Here is a 26,867-nt window from a genome sequence, read left to right as displayed (position 1 = left end):
GCGAGGGGCGCAGGAGGAGCTGAACAAGCTGGTGGACCAGGTGAGGACAAAAGAGGAGACTGAGAAACAGCTAAGGGTGATGGTATTAGACCTGCAGAAAAAGTTGGAAGAGGAGAAAGCCGCTAGAGGTGGGGGGGCACCCCAGCCGCAGCTAGTCCAAGTGAGAAGGGGACAGAGCCTAGTCACCAAGTTCAGCGGAGACCCGAGGGAGTACCTCGGATTCGAGACTGAGATAAATTATGCGCTGGAATTGCATGCAGCAGAATTCCCAGATGACGCGCACAGAGTCTACTTTATCATAGAGCATTTGACGGGGGCCGCCCGGGAATGGGTAAGACCGCTCATCGCGCAAAAAAATCCTTGCATGAAGAACGCAACTTTATTTCTAGAAGCTTTAAAATTAATGTACGCTAGCGACAGTGAAATGGAGGCCACTAAACAGGAGCTTCATGACCTAACACAAGGAAAATCGACAGTTAGAGACTACTGGGCGAAATTCACCATGCTGGTGCACAAACTAGGGTGGGATCTGAACAGTGAGCCAGTGAAATCAGCCTTCTACCTAGGTTTGCATGCAGACGTTAAGGATGAGCTGGCAAGAGGTCCTAGACCGCAGACTATGGATCAGCTCAGCAAAGCGGCGCTAGCGGTGGGGGTGAGGCAGGAATCCAGATGGTATGACAAACAAGCGACGCGCGCAGCAAAACCTTGGTTCCCACGCTCTCAGGACAGACCACATCACCAAAACCCACCCCAGGGACCGCCCCCAGACCCGCCCAGACCAAGCCCAGAGCCGGAACCGATGGAGATCGGGGGAGCGCGCGCGCGGGCTTTTCAAACCCCGGCGGCGCCAAAACGCAAGGAGGGAAGAGGAGGGAATTGCTTTCTCTGCAACTCCCCCCGGCATCGCGTCAGAGACTGCCCTCATCGCAGGGAGTGGCAAGGAAAGGCGGGAACGGTTGTACCTTCCCCCACTGACGTAGCACCACAGCAGGGAAACGAGACAGCCTGGCTGCAGGAGACAAGGGGCAGCAGCCAGGCACAGTCAGCAGTGAACAGCCCCAGCCCGCCCACCCGCACAGAGAGGAGCAGAGCCAGCCCACCCCTCCCAGAGCAGGAGTGGTTCTAGAAGTCACGCTGACGCTCCCAAATGGCTACCCCCTGTCAGTCCTCGCCTTAATTGACAGTGGGGCATCTGCCAACTTCTTCTCGAGAAACTTTGCAGAAGAGCACCAAATCCAACTTCTGCAGCTGGATTTTCCCCTGCATGTGGCCACCATTGATGGCAGAGAGTTGCTGGGAGGGGCCATCACTCATCAAACCCCCCCCATGAGAATGACGGTGGGAAGGCACTCAGAGACACTGGCTTTCAACGTCACGACCATCTCAGACCCCCCCATCGTTTTGGGAATGAGCTGGCTGGCGCGCCACGACCCTTCCATAAGTTGGCACCAGAGATGCATCACGTTTGGGTCGGACTTTTGTCTGGAACATTGCATGCAGCACCAACCAGGGGAGGGGCCTCCGATAGCCACGGTGGCCACCATGCACGTCAAAGGGGGTGAGGCGATACCCAAGCCGTACTGGGACCTGCAGGAGGTCTTCAGCGAAGCGGAGTCCGACCACCTACCCCCACACAGGCCTTTTGACTGCCAGATCAACCTGGTGCCGGGGGCAACTATACCCCCAGCCAAGCTGTACGCCATGTCAGACCAGGAACTGGAGGATCTGCGCGCTTTCATCGACAAGAACCTCAAGCGGGGGTTCATCAGAGAAAGCAAGGCAGCAGGGGGCAGCCCGGTCTTCTGGGTGGACAAGAAAGACACGCAACAGCGCCGCCTGGTGGTGGATTTTAGACGGCTGAATTCGGTGACAGAGCCAGTGGCTTTCCCCATGCCCAGAGTGGATGATCTCCTGACAGCGGCACGCAGGGGCAAGATTTTCACCAAGCTAGACCTGAGGGGGGCGTACAACTTGATCAGGATCCGGGAAGGCGATGAATGGAAGACCACGATGTTCACGCCTCTGGGCTCTTTTGAATATCTGGTGATGCCCTTCGGGTTGCAAGGGGGCTCAGCCTGCTTCCAGGCCTTCATGCACCACGTCCTGGGGTCCCTCCTCTTCAAGAACTGCCTGGTCTTTCTGGATGACATCCTTATCTATTCCAATGACCCAGTGCAGCATGTGAAGGATGTCAGGGAGGTGTTGCAGCGCCTGAAGGACAACCACCTGTATGTGAAGCTGGAGAAGTGCAAGTTTCACACCAAGGAGGTGGACTTCTTGGGCTACAAGCTGTCAGACAAGGGACTGGCAATGGACAAGGACAAGGTGCAGACCATCCTGGACTGGCACAGCCCCAGGACGCGCAAAGATGCCCAACGACTACTAGGCTTCGCTAACTTCTACAGGAAGTTCATCCAGAACTTCTCTCGGGTCACGGCTCCCATCACCGACTGCCTGAGAGGCAAGCAGAAGTTCAGGTGGACACCAGAGGCACAAGCAGCGTTCGAAAGCCTCAAGAGGGTGTTCGCGTCAGACCAGCACCTGTTCCACGTGGTGCAGGATGCGCCCCTACGCCTGGAGACAGATGCTTCTGACAAAGCTGTGGGAGCGATTCTGTTGCAACTGGACGCCAACAGAGAGTGGAGACCCTGTGCCTTCTTCTCCAGGAAGCTGACCCAGCCTGAACGCAACTACACAGTGTTTGATAGGGAACTTCTCGCGATCCACGCGGCGTTCCAGCACTGGCGACACTTCCTGGTGGGCGCCAAGCACCCCATCCAGGTGTGCACAGACCACAAGAACCTGGAGTTCTGGAGAACGGCCAGGGTGCTCAACCAGCGGCAGATACGGTGGGCAGAGTTCTTCTCGAACTTCAACTTCTCCATCCACTACATCCCGGGGGAGCAGAACGTCAGGGCGGATGCCCTCTCCCGCAAGCCAGAGTACATGGAGGAGGAGTTGCCACCAGCACCCAGGCACGTTTTCCCCCCATCTGCATGGTCATGCGGTGCAGCAGTGGTGAGCGAGGCAGAACTCACAGCACTGACGGCAGCGGATGAATTTGCCACCCGCATCTTCAGAGACCTGAGAGGGGGGAGGGAGCAGGCCAAAGACTTTGAGGAGAAGAGGGGTTTGCTTTTTTACAGGGGAGCCCTGTACCTCCCGACCAAACAGCTGAGAGGTAAGGTTCTCAAGCAGATGCACGACAACCCAACGGCGGGTCATTTCGGAAGGGACAAAACCACTCACCTAGTCATGAGACACTTCTGGTGGCCAGGGGTGCGGGAGGATGTTCGGGATTATGTCAGGGGATGTGACACCTGCCAGCGAGCAAAGGTGGTCAGAGCGCCACCAGCAGGTTTGCTGGAGCCATTAGCCACACCGCACAGGCCGTGGGAAGTAGTGTCCATGGACTTCATCACAGACCTGCCGTCGTCCAGGGGCAAGACCGCAGTGTTGGTGGTGGTGGACCTCATGTCCAAAATGTGCCACTTTATACCGTGTGCCAGGGCGGTCTCGGCAGAAGAGACGGCCAAACTGTTTGTGGACCACGTATTCCGACTGCATGGATTGCCTTTAAGAGTTATTTCGGATCGTGGCCGCCAATTTGTTTCCAGGTTCTGGCGACGGCTCATGAACCTCCTGCAGGTGGAGGTCAGCTTGTCGACGGCTCGGCACCCGCAGACCAATGGACAGGCGGAGCGGGTCAACGCCATTCTGCAGCAGTACCTGAGATGTTACGTCAGCCAGAGGCAAACGGACTGGGTGGATCGCCTGCCACTGGCAGAATTTGCCTACAACAATGCGGTGCACGTCTCCACAGGGGTGTCGCCCTTTAAGGCCAACTATGGGCGCGACCTCAGATCTTTCCCGGAGAGGGAGGGGGAGGAGGAGGAAGAGGGCCCACAGGCCGAGGAGTGGGCAGAGGACCTGGAGACGGTGCACCAACAGCTCAGAGAACACTTGGAGAGGGCCAAGGAAGCGTATAAGAAGGGGGCAGATCGCCACAGGCGGCCGGGAGAGGTCATAAGGGTGGGGGACAAGGTTTGGTTATCCTCGGAAGGTCTTCCCACCAGGGGGCGATGCAGAAAGTTAGCACACAGGAGGCTGGGCCCCTTCACGGTCACGCAACAGGTCAACCCGGTAGCCTTCAGGCTAGCACTGCCGGAGGACATGAGAGTGCACCCAGTGTTTCATAGATCACTGCTGTCGCCGTACAGGGAAAGTACCAGGTTCAGGGACAGCGATCAGCCTCCAGAGGGAGGGGGGGAGACGGGAAACGCCCGACAGCTCAATGAGGCAACTGAGATTTTAGACTCAAGGAGAGGGGTGAGAGGACTGGAGTACCTGATAGCATGGGAGGACACTCCGCCATCCCACAATGAGTGGATACCGGCCACGGAAGTACCTGAGGAATTTTTAGTGGAAGAATTCCACGCCCTGTTCCCCCACAGGCCCAAGCCCTGGCACATGGAAAGGGAGGGAGAGGGGGAGGAGCAGGAGGAAGGGATAGCAGGCAGCAGCTCCCCATGGAGATGGGAAGCGGAATTTGAGGACACGGAAGAAGAGGTGTGGGTTTCACCGAGGTCAACGACGTCAGAGGCAGGAGAGGACTGGCAGAACATTTTTACTCCCACCAGCTCTGATGCCACTGACTTCTTGGGATTTCCGTCTTCTCAGGGGGAAGGAGAGAGATCGCAGGATTGGGGGGAAATTTTCACACCCACAGGCTCGGATGCCACAGACTTCTTGGGATTTCACTCGTCCCCAGCAAGCAGAGAGCCACTGGGGAGGAGGAGAGAGGAGCCTGGGAGGGGGGTGGATGTGAGGGACAAGGGATACAGGGAAGTCCCTCCCATCTTAAGTTCCAGCCCATCACCAAGCGCTGGAGAGAGTAAGGAGAGCTCTGCCTCCAGCGGAGAGTCAGGAAGTGGTGTCCGAGGCTCAGGCAGGGTTGTGGAGCCCATGCCTCAGGTGGGACAGGAAGTTGGACGCACGGGGGGGAGGCCAATCCCCCCAACTCCCGAATTGCGACGCAAACGTAGGGGGAAGAGGTTGGGTCTGCCAAAGTTGTGGTGCTGGAAGAAAACGCGCCAATCGCCATTCGGGAGTTCTGACACCTCACCTTAAGGATGCATTTTTACTGCTCTGAACACTGTAAATAGTCAGCACTTAATAAAAGCCTTAAGAGACCATGCTGGAGTCGTTACTCTAGAGTAGCCATACCAGGCCCTCTGACAACAGGTGAAGAAAAGGTACAGCTTTGCAAAATCAGACTTATGCCTCTAGCTTAAGAAAATGCCAGAATCATGAATGGGAAGGGATAGCTCATTCATGACTGACAGGCCTAGCATTCAAACAGCATCCTTTCCACAAGGCACCTGCACTCTCCAATTCTAGGGTTTTGGCGGGAGAGATGCTGAAGGAATATGCACTTTCTCACTATTACTTCTTGATCTTTTGCTGTTCTGTTCTACAGAGCAAAATACATCAGAACTTTTGATGAAGTTTGGAGGCATTCCTCCCTTAGGCACCTTTTTCTAATCATTGTCCAATTTCTTTGATCCTTTAATTCCATTCTGATTTTATGTGTTCCAAGTGTTCTTGTTCTCCTGAGTAGCGCGTGTGAAAAGTCTGGTCCCTTGCTCACCATTTTGCCTAGAGAATAAGGCATATCCCTTCTTAAACACACAAAATTCATAATCAAATCCTTTCTAGCAAGAAGACAGATGAAACCTGGGAGAATTTCTCTGTGTGCATGGATGTAATAACCCTCTTGTTGTGCCTCCAGGACGTGTCTACCATTTCTCCAACACACACACACACACACACACACACACACACACACACTGATTCCCTGGCAGGGACATCTGAACTCTGATTAGCTGGAAACTACTTCAGCTGCCCTTTAAGCCTACTGTGGGTCCTGAGCTCTTAAAATGGGTCTTGGGCCATACAGACTTTGCCCCTCATGATTTCCCCAACCTGCAACTGATGCTTGAAACTTCCAGTGCCAGAGGTGACCATTGAGAGTAAGTTCGCAATGTTCATTTGGATAAAGTATAGGCCAGGGTGATTTAAGACCACTAGTCTGGTGCAGTCTTTTATTTCAACTTTGAGCTTCGTACCTGCTATTTCTCCCCCTCCCTTTTTTAAAAAACTTATACTCAATTTGAATAAACTGCTTAATTGGATTTCTGGGCTGTGATGATTTGGGGGCACACTCAGGGGCTGTTTATCCTCCCGCCATGTGGCTTAGGCTGCTTGAGGCTACACTAGGGGTTGTCAAAGTGATTGGGTGAGCGGACAGGAGACAGGCTGAAGCTGCAAAAAGTCTTAGAAATCAGCTGGCTCCTCTCCAACACTCAAGGAGATCACCGTAAGGGAGTGGGAATCCCACACCCTTGGCATTAAGTGACACAGAAAAGGGTTGTGGCAGCAGAGAGAAACTACTGCAAGCTCCCTAAAGCTATGAGCCTGCCCTTCATGTTTGGTGCTGAAGCAGGGGACCGTCCTACTGTCACAGAGGGCAGTGTTTTAGTTCACCTTGTAGTTTTGAGGCCTTTGCTTCTGCACAACTTTGTGTAATATTTTTCAATCAATCCAAATTATTTTTTAAAAAATGTGTGTATCACTCAACCTCTTGTTTTTAATGATATTATTTCTCCCGTGTGTGGCCATGTCCCAAGTGATTACTTTCATTTATCAGCCATGATTGTTATTAATATTACTTAGCGCTTACTGTCCTTGTGTGCCGCTTTTCCACTTAGACACCCTAGGGTCTTTTACTGAAGTACTGTTTTTTGTGTGAATAAACACACACTGTTTAAGGCAGAAAAGTACCACACAATAATAACACACACATTTAGCAAAGTGTGTTGCCCCCATCTGTCTTGTGCCTCATCAGGGCAAGAGGTGGGAGCAGCGGGAAAGATGGCTGTCTGGGGGCTCCACCCACTTAGCTGAAATGTACCTTCTCTGTTGTAGCCAGAAATAGTGATGACATTCAACAGCTGCAAGTTCTCTCTCTCTCTCTCTCTCTCTCTCTCTCTCTCTCTCTCTCTCTCTCTCTCTCTCTCTCTCTTCTCGGGCTGGCAGAACTATCAGTGGGAGCAAACAGCAGAGAATATGGGTTTCCTTTGTGTTCACAGCAGAACCTAGATATACAACCTGCCTGCTTTGTAGGAAGCAGCTAAGCAGGGAGAAGGATCCAGGGCACCTGAGCTGTCATCACACTGTAAAGGATGGAGAGCGCCAGGGCAGCAGTGAGGGCAGGACTGTGCTGGTGGTGCACAAAATTCACCTACCCTTGTTCCCACCGCCAACTTGATGTCTTCCTCACTGTCACTCTGCTGGACACATCCCAATCTGGCAAACTGCAACACTGTCACAGCTGGGAGGGTGCCATGGCTGACAGGATTTCGGGTGGGATAAGTATATGGGTCCACAAGGAGCAAGTTTACAATGCCCACATTAGCCTATTCCTCAAATCAAAAGACTTTGTTTGCTGCTCTACGGTATGTGCAGTAGAACCAGTGGTACCTCTCTAATGCTGCTGAATTTTTTACCACAAACAAAACCACAGGGAGGAAAAAGAATCCCTTTCAGTGTTCAGTCTACACACACACACACACACACACACACACACACACACACACAGTGTCAACTTAAAGGAACCTAGCACAAAACCTCCTAGGCCTATCTGTATGTAATTTGGTATGTTTGGTATGTTTCACATCTATGGGCACTTCTGCTATTTTCAGATCAATCGCTCACAAAACACCAGCAGAGACAAACTGAATCTCTCTGAATTTATTGTTCTATTGTCAGTGTGTTGTCCAGGCTCCCCCCCCCAATACTAACTTTCTATGCTAATAGTGACCAATAAGCATAATAAATAATTCTCTCTCTCTCTCTTTCTTTTCTTTCTCAGCATCCCAAAACTGCAAATGCTGTCCTTGTGAGGAATCTGCAGTAGCTATCTTTCTTCGGTAGGATCCATCCCCTTAGAAGGGACTACCATGCCTGCAAATTTTATCAATTTCTGCAAAAAATATGAGAATTATAAAATGTTATTCTTAAAAAAATTAAACTTTAAAAGGCACCTACCACAAAAAACACTGTATTGATTTGCCTGTAATTTGTCAAATTTTATCCACTTTGGAGGGGCTATTATGCCCACATAAATCATCCATCTCTTTCAAAGGGAATAACATTGGAACAGTTTTTTAATTTCTCAACAGTGCATAGGTGAGAACAAAGCTTCATATTTTTCAGACCCCGAGCTGAATCACAGTGTCTCTGAAGTCCTTTGGACCAAACTGGGCTGTTTTCCATACCGCCAACTCAAGGTCCAACCAAATATTGCGGTTAATATATTCCCTACCTGTCAGAGTCTACAACTTAGGAAATATTGTTAAAATAATGCTAATGTTTTGCTACCAAACTTGCCTCTAGGTTCCCCTCTAAGGTGGAGAACAACTGCAACCCCAATCTAAACCCCACTGAATATTGTGGCTCTTACTAAAGAAGAAATACAGTGGTACCTCTGGTTAAAAAACTTAATTCGTTCCAGAGGTCCGTTCTTAACCTGAAACTGTTCTTAACCTGAGGTACCACTTTAGCTAATGGGGCCTCTCACTGCCACCGTGCCACTGCCGTGCGATTTCTGTTCTCATCCTGAAGCAAAGTTCTTAACCCGAGGTACTACTTCCGGGTTAGCGGAGTCTGTAACCTGAAGTGTTTCTAACCTGAAGCGTTTGTAATCCGAGGTACCACTGTATATTGAATCGCAAGATGTGTACAACCCAAATTAAAAAGTGGCATTTTGACTCTCTGTAGTGTGGTATTTCAGAATAAGAAGCAAGTAGCTCTTGACCATGTAGGGCCCTGCCCCCAAACAACTACTCTTGGTGTTTTCTAAAAACACAACATTTTCAAATGCAGATAATGAATAAGAGCACAACATGTTCATCATACAGCCTGTTCTTGCATACTGATATTTTGTAATTATTTTTATGCCATATGACAAACTGGAATATATCCAAGAGCACCATCACATAAACATCTACACTGTGTGTGTTGCAAAGAAGCCTAAAAGTGGATTTAAAAATTGCATGTGTGCATACTACCTGAAATTAGACAGTAATCTGTGTCACAGGAATTGCAGATATTGTACTAAGACTGCATTTTTCAAGTAAAATCTTCTAATAGTAATTAACCTAATTGTGTTCCTGGCATCCTGAATAGCTCATTCTCTTGACACAATGCTTGTACAGCCAGAGCAAGGGAAGGCAAAGAAGCGAGAAAAAGGCTTACAGCAACAACACTATACACAGAAATCACAAACCTCCTGGGATTCGGGAAGTGGCTTAAAACACCAGAACTTTCAAACTTTCCAAGACATATTGAAAGGTGCTGTTGTATCAGCCCACTTTTTAATCAGCATAGTTCAACCATTCATTACAAAGGGCTGCACCAGCAAGCCCAAATGTAGCATGAATGAATTTGAAGGAACACAGAAAGTAATGTGCACATCTCGAATGGCCACTGAAAAAGGCTTAGAGTGAAATCAAATGGCAGGATATGTGAATGTCCTCCAGATGTGGTTGGAGTCCAACTCCCATTCTCCCTGACCATAGTCCATGATGGCTGGGATTGAGGGGAGTTGGGAGCCTTAAGCAACATCTGGAGGGCCACAGATTGCCCTTTCCTTCCCTGCACCAGACACACTAACCTCCCATAACCTTTCCTGCCTATTGCCAAGATGCACATCCTTCCAGCAGCTTGCCCCCTTTCTAGGGTTTCCCTTCTGCCTTGTACCTGTCCTCTTCCCTTTGGTCTTCCGCCTGGCCGGATCCTTGACTGCTACAACCTTTCTCTCCCTACCCTCCCCAAAACAGCTGACCTACCTCCCCTTATTACTTTCCTGCTCCCCTGCATTCAAAAGCTGTCCTTGCATCAGTTGTCATTTAGTTTCGAGCTATTCAAAGACCAGCTCTTAGATGCGCCCCATCACTCACTCCACTAGCCTTCCCCTCTTTTTTTCCCAGCTCAAGAAGGTGGTGGTGGGGAGAGAAATAGCCAAAAACTCATCTTGTGGCGAGCCAAGCACACAGCGCTGCCTGCTTTTAATCCAAGATCCCAGGATGTTATTAACCCCGGCCACGGCCATTGACTTGGCTATTAATAACATCCTGGGAGGCTGGTTGGGTGCGATGGTCCAAGGAGGGGTGCGATGAAGCTGTCCAGAAGGGAGATCCTCAAACAGTGGGACTTTTTGGGGGGAGGAGGATGGTTGAAGCTCAGCACCCTCCCCCCTAACACCCGCTCACCTGCGGGAGGCATGGTGATGGTCTCGTTGGCGTTGCTGGAGCCCACGTTGTAGACGACCACGGCCGAGGCATTTTGCGCGGCGGCGTGCCGGATCTTATCCTTGTAAGTGCAGTTCCCCTTGGGGATGAGCGCGATCCAGACCTTGCCGGGCCCGGGCCCGGCGAACCTGGCGTTGGGGTCGCAGGCTAGCCGGTCGGCGGCCGCCGAGGTCATCACCACCTGGCCCCAGACGTCGTGCTTGGGCGAGTGTTCCCCGTAGCGGCCGCACTCGGTCTTCTCGCTACGCAACTCCCCGCCTGCTCCGCCGCCACCCGCGCCAGGATCCGGGTAAGTAATGTTCACGAAGGCCGTGTACCACTCCTCTTTCTCGGCCACGGTGAAATCCAGGCACAGCAGATGCACGAAACAAAAGGAAAGCAGCCATGTTGAGAGAGCCAGGCTGCGGCACGCTTGGATCACGGACATTGCCATCTTCGCCTCCTGCTCCCGCTCGCCCCCCCGCCGCCGCCGCCGCGCGCGTGTCTGCATATGGGGGGCGCGCGCGCGCGCGTGGAGAAGGCGCGCGGGGACACGCCAGCCCGGGCGGAGGCAGGCGGCGCGCCCTCACCTTTGCAACCCACTCGGCATTCCCAGCTCCTCTCCTGGGCGCGCGGGGGAAAGAAACAAAAGGGGACGGCGGCGCAGCCTCGCTTGCCGTCGGCCCGTCCTCCTCGCTCGCTCTCAGGCGGCTGGCTGGCTGACGCGCCTGGCCAAGCGGGTCCTTTTCAGCGCCAGCGGGACTCCCCAGAGACGCGGTCGAAGGCGGCCTTTTCGCAGCTAAGGGAAAAGCCCCCGAGAGGCAGCGCGCTGCTCCGGCGGCCTCTCCGGCTCTCGAGCTCCCTCATTCCCCCTCGCCTTGTGGGCTTCCCAGCCGCCTCACGCCAGAGGAGATGTTTTGTTTTGGAGGGTGGGAGGTAGAAGGGGCGGGAAAAGAGGGGAGCTAAGGTTGGGGGGGGGAGCGAGGAGGTCGAGCGCAGGAGGAGCTTGCATGTGATGTCAAAAGCTCCCGCTTGCAGCTGCTCGGCTTTTACGAGGCTAGTCTCTCGACTCCGAAGGGAAGGAAGGACGCCTGCCGGCAGACAGAGGGAAGGCAGCCTGCCCGGGCGCCGTTTGCAGGAGAGAGGAAAGGTGAGGAGCAGCGAACCCCGCTTGGTCCCCTGTGAACCGGGGAGAGTTCACGAGGCCTCGTTCGAATGAGTCCTCGCAGGTGGGAGAATGGACTGCGCCCGCGCGGGAGGGAAGGCCTCTGTCTGTGAACGTCTCTTTCTAGAAGAAAATCTCTGCGAGGAGACAACTTGTCACAGCAGAGCAAGAGGCAGGTGGAGAATTTTCAGCCTGATACGCTGGGGTGATTTTAAGAAAATAAAATAACTTCCAGGCAGGTGTTGTTGCTTTTTAAACGGTGGTTATAGGCAGTGCTTTTTTCTTTATTTTTTTTAAAAGAATGTTGAGGGGTACTCTCATTTTGACTCAAGAAGATCACCATTCTATAGTTCAAATCGGGAAAAATAAATACAGTAAATGGACAAAAGTACTGTACACAGATTCACAAAATGTTTAGGGGTATGCGTACCCCTGCACTGGTTATAGGGAATATTGGGGGGGGTGGCAAGTCCCCGCTTGGAGTTTGAAGTAGTATGTTCCACTTTATCACCTTGGTTTCCCCAAGGAGCTCATTCTGCTGCAGGCCATAATAAGTGCAAGCAGCATGGTAAGTGGATTTGCACCAACTTATCTCAAACTGCTTCGCTATCCTGGTAACTCTTCAGTAGCCATTCGTACAAGCTTTCATTCAGTGTTATCCCTTGATCTCTGCTCACTCACATTTTGAGGGTTTTTTTTTAAAGAAACCCTCACCCATTGGACAGCAAAAGCATTGCCAAAGCATTTGTAGCTGGTGTAACATTGCTTTTGCACAAAAATGATCTCCTCCATTTTTTTTAAATGGAGAGGGTAATTGGAGGGAGGTCTGTCCACAAATCTTATGAATGAACCCACCTAGGAAAAGTGTGCGGTCATCAGATAGAGACCGGATCCTAGACAAAATGGGGAAGGAACAGAATATAAATACTACTACTTCTTCAGCAATCACCCGTAGCCGAGTAAGATTGTCTTCCATAAACACGGTTTTAACAATGAGTCCGTAAGTGACTGTGGAGGCCAATTCTGGATCCACATGTCCTTCCACAGTGGGAACATTGGTTTCTAGGTGGGAGTTCACCACAGTGTGATTTTCCAAGCATGTTTCTCCCTTGCGTCCTGAGTTCGAGTGTCTTCAAAGCCCATGACACCTTTGGTAAAGGCTGTTCTCCAACTGGAGCACTCGCAGGCCAGTGTTTCCCAGTTGTCAGTGTTTATACTACATTTTTAAAGATTTGCCTTGAGACAGTCTTTAAACCTCTTTTGTTGACCACCAGCATTACACTTTCCATTTATAAGTTTGGAATAGAGTAGTTGCTTTGGAAGACAATCATCAGGCATCTGCACAACATGACCAGTCCAACGAAGTTGATGTTGAATAATCATTGCTTCAACACTGGTGATCTTTGCTTGGTTCAATAGATCTACACTGCTCTTTGCACTTGTTTGAAAAGCTTGCAGAGAGAAGAACACAAAGAAATCCGGAAGGGGGGGTGGGCAGCAGCAGCATGTGGACAGCTCCAGGCAATGAGTTACAGGTCTGGAACAGCCATCCCATCTCATACATCAGCTTTCCTGTAGCTTGCCATCGCCTTCAGTGCAAGGGTCTTCAATGCAGCAATTTCACACATTCAGCTGTGTGACTCACCAAACAGTGAGTCACCCAGTGATGCATGTGTGAATCAGCCCTCTGGGAGCCACAGCCAAGGTTTCGTTGGGTGTATTCATAGGCACAGCATGGGATTTCTGCTGTTAGTCAAGGACTGTAAAAAGGTAAAGGGACCCCTAACCATGTCTGCAGCTGATCCACTTTCCAAGCTCAACTTTCCAAGACTTGTTTCCCTCCCTACAGCAATGAGGTTAGGCACATACTTGCATCTTTCCCTATCAGAAGCTACTCAGGAAGCAGTAACATATGGAGTGTGGGGTTAGTCTAATCTGTGGCAGAAAAGGGGGAAGAGGAAAAAGCTGGTGAAACAGTGAGATCCAGCTGCAAGTCCTCTTAGTGTTGAGGCAACCTCTGACTGCCTCCCATAGCCACTAAGACTAGTCTTGAACACATTTACTGGCAAGTAAGCAGTGGGACTTACTTTTGAGTAGATATGCCACTATTAGTTTATGTTTCATTATCAAGCCTCTTCATATGTATGTTGAACCATTACAATAAATCTCTGGTCTCCCTTCTCACAATACTCGCATTGTATATATGATGAATATAAATGTTATGATGTGTTGTCCTTGTCCAACTTTATTTGCTCTCTGCTTCTAGTCACTTCATGGCTCTTGCCAGTGCTTAATTTCAGCCCAGATTTAGCCCTGGAAATTTTTGAATTGTCAAGGCTCAGTTTGGGAATGCAGGAATAAATAATGAAGGTAATGCCTCTGACCACCTGCATACTTTTCTCAATACTCAGTATAATCCCAGGGAATCCTTATACAACTAGGACCGGTCATGAAGAACTCTATTAACTGCCACTGTTCTATTATACACAACTGTGATGAAATCTTGAGATAATCTTTGGCCTGAATCCAAAACTGCTGCTCCTTTTCCAGCCCTAGCCTAGCCACATCCTCACCATGGACAATTACTATAGTTGCTGACTGTCCACTTTATTTTTCCATTATGTTCTTTGGGCTTGAGATTCTGATTCAGCCTTCTTTGATCTGGCTATCCACAGGCCACAGAAAACACCGATGAAACAATGGAGGAGATAACATCCCTCTTTGTGTGCATGTATATAGCTTGGTCTCCTATATCTGCTCAGATGTTCGTGCAGGTCAGGCATTTCTAAAATATGGAAGCAGAACAGCAACAAGAGGAAGAGGAAGAGGAAGAGGAAGAAGAAGAAGAAGAAGAATCCAATGTATTGATTGGAATAGATAAAAGAAGACAAAAAGTCTTCTTTCTCCAGAAGAGCAAAAAAGCAAATCACTTCAGTTTTAATTGCAGTCACATCCACCAAACCTTTTGGAGAAGCATCACAGCTGATTCATGTGAGCTCTACATGGGTATGGGTCCAGCTGGTGGCAGTGATGGGCTTTGGTAATATAGCGCCTTGGGCAAGGACAAAATTTGGTGCCCCCTCTAAAGATTTCTTATTTTCACAACAATTCCATTTGGTAGTTGCTTTTTATGGATCTTCTCAGTAGGTACCCATATAAATACAGTGGTACCTCGGTTTAAGTACACAATTGGTTCCGGAAGTCTGTACTTAACCTGAAGCGTACTTAACTTGAAGCGAACTTTCCCATTGAAAGTAATGGAAAGTGGATTAATCTGTTCCAGACGGTCCACAGAGTACTTAAACTGAAGCGTACTTAACCTGAAGCGAACTTTCCCATTGAAAGTAATGGAAAGTGGATTAATCCGTTCCAGACGGTCCGTGGAGGACTCAACCTGAAGCGTACTTAACCTGAAGTATGAGTGTAATTGGTTCTGGAAATCCGTACTTAACCTGAAGTGAACTTTCCCATTGAAAGTAATGGAACGATAGACGAATGGAACGATAGACGATTGGCAGATGAAGATGATGGAGTTCATGGAACTGGCTGAAATGACCTGGAGAATCCGCAACCGGGGAGAGGAAGTGATGGAGGAAGAATGGAAACATTTTAAGCTATATTTAACAAAACATGCAAAAGTGATATATTAAGAGCAGAATTAGGTTGTAAATAAACTGTGGAAAAGTTGAATATGTTAAGTTAAGAATTAAAACTAGATTATACGAGGTGATTAAAATGAATTAGAATTTGCTAAAGTAGATAAGGGATTAAGAACCACAGAGGAAGGGATCCCGAGGGGGTCCATATTTGCAATGTTAATATTTAAAGAATTGGTTAAATGTTTTCTTTTTTTATTTTGTATTTTTCTTCTTTCAGTTTGTATTGTTACTTTTTTCTGTAATGCTCTTTTGTGCTTTTTCTGTTGTTTTTCTATTCTGAAAATTTAATAAAAATATCATAAAAAAAAGAAAGTAATGGAAAGTAGATTAATCCGTTCCAGACGGGTCCGCGGAGTACTTAAACTGAAAATACTCAAACTGAAGCGTACTTAAACCGAGGTATGACTGTATAGGTTTGTTGTTGTTGTTGTTGTTGTTGTTGTTGTTGTTGTTGTTGTGCATTCCTTGGCTCTGTGCCTTGTGGGGGGGAACCACTCGCACTGCCCTAAATCTGGTGCTGCTGGTGGGATTTCAAGTGCTGCATGAGGTCTTGGTTGCTTTGCTTCCATTCTCTCAACAAGAGGGGAAGATGGGCTGGGGACAAGGCTACGTGGGGTGGGGGAGAAGGGGAAGTGACCAGAGTGAACTGATGCCACGGGTTGGATGAAATTCAGCCATGGGACAAGCAATGGAATAATAAACTGGGATTATTTATTGAAATATTCATATGCCACGTCTTCATTTTAAAAAAACCCAGCAAGGTGGTCTGCAGCATACAAAATTACAATAAAAACAGCAGTAAAAGCATAAATAAAAAGAAATGCATATTGCAAAGGCCTGTCTGAATAACATCGTTTTGAGAAGACATCTAAAAGAAGGCAAGGATTATTCCTGCTGAACATCTACCGGTATTGGCAGGGAGTTCCACAGAGCAGAGCCAGTCACATGAAAGGCAAGCAAACCTCAGGGGTGTGGGGAAGCACAAGAAGAACCCCATCAGTGGATCTTGGTGATCAAGGTGGAGTGTAAGGAGACAGGCAATCCTCAAGGTATTTGGGCCCAAGTTGTGTAGGCTTTTGCGAATTAACACAAGAGCTGCAAACCTGGCCTGGTAGCAAACTGGCAAACCAGCACAGCTCTCTCAGAAGAGGAATGACATTTTGCCAGTAGCCTGCTTCTGTGAGTATAGAATCATAGAGTTGGAAGAGACCACAAGGGCCATCCAGTCCAACCCCCTGCCAAGCAGGAAACACCACCAAAGCATTCTTGACATATGCCTGTCAAGCCTCTGCTTAAAGACCTCCAAAGAAGGAGACTCCACCACATTCCTTGGGAGAAAATTCCACTGCCGAACAGCTCTTACTGTCAGGAAGTTCTTCCAAATGTTTAGGTGGAATCTTCTTTCTTGTATTTTGAATCCATTGCTCCGTGTCCGCTTCTCTGGAGCAGCAGAAAACTATCTTTCACCCTCCTTTATATGACATCCTTTTATATATTTGAACATGGCTATCATATCACCCCTTAACCTTCTCTTCTCCAGGCTAAACATACCCAGCTCCCTAAGCCGTTCCTCATAAGGCATCGTTTCCAGGCCTTTGACCATTTTGGTTGCCCTCTTCTGGACACGTTCCAGCTTGTCTGTATCCTTCTTGAACTGTGGTGCCCAGAACTGGACACAGTACTCCAGGTGAGGTCTGACCAGAGCAGAATACAGTGGTACTATTACTTCCCTTGATCTAGATGCTATACTCCTATTGATGCAGCCCAGAATTGCATTGGCTTTTTTAGCTGCTGCATCACACTGCTGACTCATGTCAAGTTTGTGGTCTACCAAGCTTCCAGACCAGATACAAGGGCAGCCCTACATGAAACATATTACAGTAATCAAGTCTTGAGGTTACCCCAATGCATGGACCACTGTGGTCAGACTATGAGCAGTGCTTTAATAAATACACACACAGCCCACTGTACTGTATTGTTATCAAAGTTTCAAGATGATGGAAAGTACAGTTCTTATGCAATGGCCAACAAAGTGGAAAGAAGAACAGCTCAACAGCCAAAGTAGGTGGAGAGAAATAGTTTTTCTTTTCATATGTCATCTCTGAACAGAGGGTGGGGGTTGAAGGAGTAGCATCAGTGGGAGGCAGCTGAGTCATAGTCCTTTAGCTGCCTCCAGAGCTACTGGTGGGAGCTGAGGCTTTCATGAAGAATGGGGAAAGGCAAAACCCTTGACTATTTTTAGTTCTTCCATCCCCGCTGATAGCTGCTGGGGGAAAGATATAGCCTGACATTTTACATTTATTCTTCATCAAGGTAAAAGAAATATAAAATATTTATTTCATAAAATTATATTCCACATTCCAAGGAGAACCCTCATAACAAATGAAGGGGGGGTGTGAACCAATGGGTGGTATTCAACTAAGTTTAACTCAGAGTAGACCTGGCAGCTGAAATCAATGGACCTTTTTATTTTTTAAAAAAGTTGTAAAATATATATTGAATTTGCCATTACCTGAACATTGCCATCTAGTGTCGCATTTGTATAATGCACTTAAAACGTTATATTTGCAGCTGTATAGCTCAGTTCCCAGCCAAGTCTTAATTTCAGTGGGTCTCCTCTGTGTAAACCTTAGCTGAATTTGTTGTCATCCGTCTGTCTCAAGAGATAATGAAGTGTGCCTCCAGGGGTGAAGTCCAACCGTGAATTATTAGCAGCACCAAAGTGACCTTTCCAAACCAAGGGCAGTGTGTATGGAAGTCCTGGGCTGCCCAGACGACAATACCCCTGTCTCAGCTTTTCTGATGGGGTCCAAAGGAAAGCAGAGCAATACACTGGGCACCAGCTTGGCTGCAGGAGTTGCCGGAAGGAGGCGTACAAGGCACAGTCCAACCATCTTAGGGACTCCACTCTGGATTTGTGTAGCGTTTCATCCGTAGTCTTTTCTTCACCCAAAGATATCCAGTATAAGGCAGCAGAGGATTAGGATCAGACTTTTCCTTCTCATGCTGGAACTCTGGGCCAAAGCCAACCAAGTGGAATTCAACATGCAACCTTTTATTGAAAAGGACCAAAGGGAACTTCCTGTTTTTACACACTCGCTTATCTAAGCAATGTGATTACTTGGTGTCCTCAGGATGGGACAAATCATTACAACAATTAATTCATTATAATGAATTTGGAAAATGCAAAACAAAGAAATGACTGGTGAACTTCTGTCTGTCTAAAGACTTTTTTTTAAGTGTAACATTTACCAGCAGATGTGCTTCTCTGTATATTTGCTCTAAGAATACCTGGTTAAAGATGGCACCTACCTATTTAAATGTATGTTGCAATCTCATACTTGCCTATCTGGAAGTAACCCTCATTAAATCCAAGGGGACCTACTGCTGAGTAGACATGTAGGGTTGCATGACTTGCTCGCAGTTAAGTAGTTGGGTGGGAGGGCAAAATCCAACCCTCTAACCATGCATGTCTACTCATAAGCCAGTTCTCTCGAGTTCAGTTCACTCCCTGGTAAGTATATATAGGATTGCAGCCTATGGGGGACTTTGTAGGGAGTGAAATTGACTAGTCTCGATGCAAAGTGTGGAGAAACTCCTTTACAGGTTCATCTCAGGGGTGGTTTGTATGTGTGTGGAGCAGACAATGGACATAATGTTCCTAGTCGGTTTCTCTACCTGTGAAAATCTGCTTTGCAGGCTGAAGTTAGAGTCACATCATAAGAGATGTAGTACCTTGTGGCATAGACACGGCTCTGGCATTGATGCAATCACATTACAGACAACACTAAAAATCACAATGAGTCCAGCTGGGTTCAGGGAAACTGTATTTTCTCCAACAATTTATTGCAGTAGAAGTGCTGCAAAAAATTGTGACATTCCAGAAATATAAGCACATTTGTCATATTCTAAACCAATCATCTGGAAAGGCCCAAAATATTATTTAAAAGGCACCCATTCTCTACTCACAGGAGGAGCAAGCTAACCATAACTGATCAATCTCTCTGGAACACAACAGAGTATTAGCAGAGGTAATTTCCCGCTGTTCCAGGTGAGTGGCCTTAATTATGTTATACCCATTTTTATTTCAAATTTTTGAATTTGAAAGCAAAATTGTTCCATGGTCTGCAGAATAGCCCATTATGGAATAAAGCAACTGTGAAAAAGCCCCTAGAGAACAGAATCTTGTTAAGAAATGAGATCTCTATCCACCACAATGTGAACATCAAAACGAAGACTGCTTTACAATCAGTTGCGCACATCAGCCTGTGTGAGAAATGAAAGTGGTAATTTGAAGTTTCCAGCAGCCAAGGCCATGCAGAGGGGAAGTCTCACGGAGACAGAATTCTCAGAGAAATGGGAAATTAATGCCAAAGATTATTTAATGCTTGAGGCAGCAAGGAGGAAAATCTCGCCATGATTCATGTTGCAGGCACTGAGGAATTAAAAAGAGATTAGCGCCCTCCCCATGTGTCACTCACTCTGCATCTTCCTAGAAATATTTAATGCCACCTTTTTTTAAAAAAAAAATGTGTTTGTTATGTGAGCATCCATCAGAATTAGAGGGGGGGAGGGAGAATATGCACCCAGATCACATGTAAAACTTCAAAAGTTATTTTAAACATGAAAAAATGCATGGTTTTTATGGATCTAGGTGAGCACTCACATTTTTCAATTCATTTATCTTTTGATAATTATAATATAATAATCTATTATTTCTACCCCGCCCATCTGGCTGGGTTTCCCCAGCCACTCTGGGCGGCTTCCAACAGAATATTAAAATAATCTATTAAATATTAAAAGCTTCCCTAAACAGGGCTGCCTTCAGATGTATTCTAAAAATCTGGTAGTTGTTTTTCTCTTTGACATCTGGTGGGAGGGTGTTCCACAGGGCGGGTGCCACTACCGAGAAGGCCCTCTGCCTGGTTCCCTGTAACTTGGCTTCTCGCAACGAGGGAACCACCAGAAGGCCCTTGGTACTGGACCTCAGTGTGAATTGTGCTCGGAAACGTAATGGGAGCCAATGTAGGTCTTTCAGGACCGGTGTCATGTGATCTCGGCAGCCGCTCTATGATGGCATAGAGTTGCATGCTCCAGGAGAGGGTCAATCATCCCCACTTGGCTATAAAGTTCACTAGGTTATCTCCCGCTTGGACTACTGCAATGCGCTCTACATGGGGCTACCTTTGAAGGTGACCCGGAAACTGCAATTAATTCAGAATGCAGCAGCTAGACTAGTGACTGGGAGTGGCCGCCGGGACCACATAACACCGGTCCTGAGAGATCTACACTGGCTCCCAGTACGTTTCCGAGCACAATTCAAAGTGTTGGTACTGACCTTTAAAGCCCTAAACGGCCTCGGTCCTGTATACCTGAAGGAGCGTCTCCACCCCCACCATTCAGCCCGGACCCTGAGATCCAGCACCGAGGGCCTTCTGGCGGTTCCCTCATTGCGAGAAGTGAGGCTACAGGGAACCAGACAGAGGGCCTTCTCGGTAGTGGCACCCGTCCTGTGGAACGCCCTCCCAGCAGATGTCAAGGCAATAAGTAACTATTTTACTTTTAGAAGACAACTGAAGGCGGCCCTGTTTAGGAAAGTTTTTAATGTTTAATGCTGTATTGTTTTAATATTTGGTTGGAAGCTGCCCAGAGTGGCTGGGGAAACCCAGCCAGATGGGCGGGGTATAAATAATAAATTATTATTATTTTGTATTATTTATTATTATTATTATTATTATTATTATTATTATTATTATTATTATTATTATTATTGGTGGAGAACCAAGTATGCCTTTTTGTGTTGCCTTCCCCCCTCCCTGAAGCAAAACTATACTAAGGATTGAAGCTGACTATACTAAGGCTGCATTCAAACAGCAGCACACCCCCCCCCCCACATTTTCTTAATGTGTCCCTAATTGTTAATTTATGTATTATAACTTTTGCACAACAAAAAAGCCGTTCCCAGAAACATAGTTTGAATACAGCACAAGTTTAGTGCCCAGGAAAAAACCCAACCATTTTAAATAACATGGAAATGAGCATTACACATGCACTAGATCCTGCTATATTTCTGGAACTGGCTTTTACATTGGGTACATTCAGATGTTGCCAGGATTGCATTAATTTTTACTGATTATATTGCTGGCACTTCTGTCCTGTTTTCTAACATTTCTTTCACACCACAGTACCTGATGTGCCATGGAACTTTGGTTCATAACTGTCAAGTTCTCCCCTTTTTAAAAGTAAATTCCCTTATGCTGAATAGGCTTCCTCACGAGAAAAGGGAAAACTTGACAGCTATGCTGTGGCTTTTTAACTCTTACATTGGCATGTCATGCTAAATTTCATTTACGCTGGTGGGTGTTGTGTGGCACAGCAACAAATATATTTGGACAATGGCGTTACTCCTCCAGCCTTTCTGTGGGTTCTTCTGTTCCTCCATGATTCATTCCTCCAAGAAAGCAGCAGGGAAGAACTGAATGCCAGCATAGCACCCCAAATTCTGTCACCTCACTCCTGCAATTTCCAGATTAAGGGGGCTGTGGACCGTCCCGTCCCCCAATGGAATCAAATAACACACAAATGTACATACATGAGCTATATTTCATTAGCTTTCTGAATGTGGGTTTTATATCACATGGCATCTTATGCAGAAACGAACAGTTAGGGAAACACCGGGGAAATGGAACAAACTTCAGTAGGACTGCAACCCGCGAGAGGCTCATGGACCAGTTTTAGTTCATTTCATTACTGTCTTGGATTATTAAAAATAATTCCTGCCACAAATCAAATCCTATTACAGGGTGCAAGGCTTGCTGGCAAAATTCCTCAATGGGGAATCCCTGTGGGGCTCGTTGTTAGCACCTATCAGCTGATCGACTTTTGCCAGCAAGCCCTGCTTGCAAAGGAGTAGGTGGGAGTGGGACCTCGCTTTAAGCTCCAGATCTTTCCTTTGGAGAAGGGTTTCAGGTGCGAGGCGGGTGGGTGCAGTTTGGGAGAAATGCCCTCGTGGGTCAATGGGGGGGGGGGGCCTGTCCCAGACCTTAATTGTACACCTGTGAGTTAGAGGCAGGTTCCGCAACCCCTGAACCAAACTTGGGCTGCACTCCTGTGAAGTCTCACCTGGGAGTTAGTCCCATTGAACTCAGCAGGCTTGTGCTGTTCGGTTTGAAGGTGCCTGTTTTTTGCTACCTTACTTTGAATAAACTAGCTGTGGTTTAATGTGGCAAAGTTGGTCTTATAGGTTGGGGTCACCAGCAGTGTCCTGCAGCATGCAATCACTTCTCTCCCATGCAAGGGAGGGAACAGTGCCGTGCAAATCTACCCTCCATGCAAAATAATGCAGGGCCCCGTGGCTGGCAGGCTACATACAAGTAGAATAAAAACAGACCGCGTTAATTTCAACAACATTTTTTTGTTAAGTGCAAAATTCTGTACTGAAATCAAGCCACTCTTCATTTGTATTATACAGCCCGTCATATGCAGCTGGGTTAGCATACCTACTATACCTGGAAGGATGAATTTCTCCATTATTTTTTAAAATCTTTGTTGTGCTGAAGTCCAGCCACTAGAGGGAGACGTTGTTCTATAATAGGGCTCTCTGATTACTTTAATTCTCTGCCTGCCATTTTTCAAAATCCCTCCAATTTGCCTGCCTTCAGTTTGCATTAGTTAATTCCCTACTAACCCTTGCTTGTAGCATTAGCGATAGAAAGACATCGAGTCATAAGTACATTTAGGGCTGGACTTAAATCACTTTATTGTAAGTAAAAAAGAAAGAAAGAAAGAAAGAAAGAAAGAAAGAAGAAAGAGTGCTCTTATTTCTTGCGATTCTTCTCTGTGAGATATACCTTTGTGCACACTATACATTTAAAGCACATTTTCCCTCTCAAATAATTCTGGGCATGGTAGTTTGTTAAGGATTATTGGGAATTGTAACTCTGTGGCTGGTAAACTGCACTGCCCAGAATTCTTTGGGGGAAAGAACAGGCGTTGAATGTCCTTTAACGCTATTGTATGTGTGAAGCCGCACATGTACCGGTACACACTGTGATTGTAGGTATTAGCAAATTGATCGCTTGTGCATTGCAAAGGATCCTGCAGGGATGCACTGTTCTCTGTGTATCCTTTTCCCCATTCCCCACAACAGAACCCTTGTAGCAATGAATGGCAGCCATTCTGACGGATGGGAGAAAGTAAAGGATGCGCTCAGGGACCCTGATGAGGTAGGATTGCCAGATACCAAAAAGGACAGGGATCCTGCAACTTTGCTAGTTGCTAGAGGGAATAAAAAGGTAAAGGTAAAAGACCCCTGGATAGTTAAGTCCAGTCAAAGGTGACTATGGGGTTGCGGCGCTCATCTCACTTTCAGATCGAGGAAGCAACCAGCATTTGTCCACAGACAGCTTTCCAGGTCATGTGGCCAGCATGACTAAACTGGGGACACCAGTTTAGGGACACCATGATGGAAACCAGAGCACATGGAAATGCCATTTACCTTTCCGCCACAGCGGTACCCTATTTATCTACTTGTACTGGCATGCTTTGGAACTGCTAGGATGGCAGGAGCTGGGACAGAGCAACAGAAGCTCACCCTGTCGCAGGGATTTGAACCACTGTCTGACCTTCTGATTGGCAAGCCCAAGAGGCTCAGTGGTTTAGACCACAACCCCACCCACATCCCAGAAGATGGGAAATCAGTTGCGTAGCTTGTCTTGCATCTGGCCAACCTATATCACAGTGGGGATTAAAACTTCTCCCTTGGCTACTAATGCTAGTACTAGATCTGAAGTAGCCTGCTATAGAAAGCTTAACAGGGTGGGGTTATATAGTGTGCTTTGACTGACTTACGGTAAATCCATCTGAAGGTTTTGAGGATTAGGTGCAAGTCAACTGAAAGCAAAATACATCAAGAGTTTGTTGTCTTGGTTCAAGTCAATACCTGATGGTATGTGATCCTACACACAGACATGGGGGGATAGTTATTAATGACATTCTATCTTGCCTTCCCCCCCCCCCCGAGCAGTTCAGGATGGCATATGTCACCCCCCCCACCCCACCATTATGTCCTCACAACAATCCTGTGAGGTAGGTCAAGTTTAGAGAGAGGGGTTAAGGAGTGACAATGTGCCTGCAGTTCACTCTCGGCTGTGACAGAGTGTTGATTTGAACATGAGTCTCCCTGGCCCAAAATTTTAGGCACTGCACCCCATTGATGTTCCACTGGGTTCAGTGGGACTCAATTCTCAGTAGAACAGGAATGAGGAACCCGTGGTCCTCTGAATGCTGTGCATCTCCAGCCCCTATCAGCTCCATCCAGCATGGCCAGTATTCATGGATAATGCAACTTGCAGATCAGAAATATCTGGGTGGCCAAGGATATCCCAAACTTGCAGTTAGCAGACATAGGGTTGGACATTCGTGAGGATAATTTATGTGTGATATTCTGCATCATAATGTGCAATAATGAAGTTTAAACTTCAGGAAATGTGTAGTTTTGCATGGGACCCAAATCTCAAATACATTGACAATACCATGAAGCACAAAACTATTTTAGAAACATGCAGTTGGGGATTGGGGAGTCTGCGACCCTCCAGATTTCATGAACTACAACTCCCATCATCCTTGACCACTGGCCATGCTTGCTAGGGCTAAGGGAAGCTGGAGTCCAACAGCATCAAGAGAGCCACAGGTTCCCTCCCCCTGCATCAAGTCATTTTGCTGCAGCAAAATGCAATAAAACAGATTCTGAACGAAAACTGGAGCAGCAGAGATTAATGTTAAGAAACAGTGGAAAACACACACATAGTGTTGCAAGGTTTGTCATTCCAGTTCTTGCCCACCTTCAGACATTTGTCAAGCAGATGATATTTGTCATCCAACAGATATTGTATCAAACTCTAAGTGATAGATTGCTGTGTCATTTCATCAGCCTCCAGGAGCAATAACAATACTTGGACTAAGTCAACTGCACTGAGTTATACAACCACTCAGTCTCCCTGCAGTTCAGATGGGAGAAGCTGGCAATGTTTCTTCACGGCTGGCCTCTCCAGCTCACTCAGAAGTAACCCCATTGCATTCGAGGAGCTATTTTTTCTTTGCCCAAATTATACTAAAATATTGCCAAGCCGTGAAGATCAAAGAGATAGTAACAAATGCAGTACTGTGCTTGGGGGGGGATCCCTAAAAAAACAAAACATTCTCCATAAATTAATGAGAAAATAAATTGCATCTGAAAATTATCAAAGGGGAGAGGCATCCCCCCTGCTTCTAAATGTCTCTTTTTTGTGTTGTTTTTTTCACTTTTACCATATTTATGGGGTGGCTGAGAGATGTTAGTGAGTGTCCTTTCATTCTACAAATCATCTCACTAGTCCTCTGCCCCCTTTGGGCTCCTCAGTTATCCTAGGCTGGAGTTGGCACAGTGAAAACTAAAACAGCAAGACACCCACCTCCTACAAGCCTGTCTGGTGCAGGTCAGCAGGACTTTTAGGGTGCAATAGTGGATCAGTTGCTCTGTTTCGCTGCTCATTGACCCCTTGAGAGGTTGAGATGATTTAAATAGAAGTTTGGGACCTCCTGTGGTTTCAATTTTTTTGCAGCTAGGAAATCACATAAGTAATGAAACTCTGAACAATCAGTGACGTAGGATGGATTTTAAAAAATAAATAAATCTGGAGAAATAGCAAATTAAGTCTGTGTTCATCTGAGAGATAATTACTATAAATTGCAACATGCTAGTATCTAACTGCAGGGAAAAAATAGGTGAAATATATAATTACTAGTGGGCCTATAACAAAATGTTGCAGCATGCAGCATTCCTGTTCAGCCTCCTCACAAGCAAACCATGCTCTGTCCATGTCATTTCCCCTAGTCACCAGTTTTCTTCCTCCCACCAAATAGTTGGCAAGTATTTCATGGCCACTAAATGGGCTCAGTTCTGACTGGAAGTATATATGTGGAGCTTGCTGATACTTCCCTCTTGTGCATTTATATCCTACCTTTTTCTCTGGGCTTGAGGAACTATACCTGGTTTTCCCTCTCATTTAATCTGTGAGGTAGATTAAGCTGAGAGACAGTGACTGGCCTAAGGTCACCCAGTGAGCTTCGTGGCAGTGTGTGGATTTGAACCTTGGTCTTCCAGATCCTAGTCCAACACTATGTTGAAAATAAATAACAACATTCTGGGAGGGGCACTCCAAACAACATATCACACTGCCAGAGGAAGAAGAAGTAGAAAATGATAGCAGTAGTTCAGAAAATGAGATAGAGTAAACTGCATGTATATGTTGTGTCTTCTGTTGTTGTTTTTTAAAAGCACTACTCAAAGGGTAGACCTTCTACAGAGCTTAAATATTGAGGTGGACCTTAACCTTATTTGCTGTTGGTGCTAAGGGGCAAATCTGGTTATTATTTATGTTGATGGTTTCTTGCTTTTTTTGCTTTTGAGGGAAAGGGGGGTGGTTACCTGTTTTATTGCAAGCATAATACTTTAATATACACTGCATTTCACGCAGTTTGTAAAACTAACAAAAGTGACAGGGTGAGCTTTCAAAAAATTCCTTTTCTTTTCGGGGGGGGGACGACAACGACGACGGGGGGACGTTCCCCCCCCCATGGCTTCAAAATTTCTGGAAATTTTACATCTCTAGTGCTGAATAAGGTTGATTGTGGTTTTCTTTTCTCCAA

At 47.0% G+C, this 26,867-nt stretch overlaps 2 protein-coding genes across 2 annotated transcripts in view; one reads left to right on the top strand and one right to left on the bottom strand.

Annotated features, from left to right (window-relative positions):
* RNF150 (ring finger protein 150) overlaps positions 1 to 11,264 on the bottom strand; it is an 86,135-nt gene extending 74,871 nt beyond the window's left edge. The window contains exon 1 of the mRNA XM_035111684.3: positions 10,338 to 11,264. Coding sequence (XP_034967575.2) covers positions 10,338 to 10,866 — 529 coding nt within the window. The 5' untranslated portion in view covers positions 10,867 to 11,264. The remainder of the gene's footprint in view (positions 1 to 10,337) is intronic.
* NOAZFP (nucleolar atypical zinc finger) overlaps positions 10,547 to 26,867 on the top strand; it is a 33,643-nt gene continuing 17,322 nt past the window's right edge. Inside the window, exon 1 of the mRNA XM_088660308.1 lies at positions 10,547 to 10,665. The gene's annotated coding sequence lies outside the window, so the exon portion shown is untranslated. The remainder of the gene's footprint in view (positions 10,666 to 26,867) is intronic.

This window comes from Zootoca vivipara, chromosome Z1, assembly GCF_965207765.1.
Source record: "Zootoca vivipara chromosome Z1, rZooViv2.hap1.1, whole genome shotgun sequence".
Taxonomy (NCBI): Eukaryota; Metazoa; Chordata; class Lepidosauria; order Squamata; family Lacertidae; genus Zootoca; species Zootoca vivipara.
The sequence above is the reverse complement of the archived record's forward strand: the minus strand, read 5'-3'. Positions and strand labels throughout refer to the sequence as shown.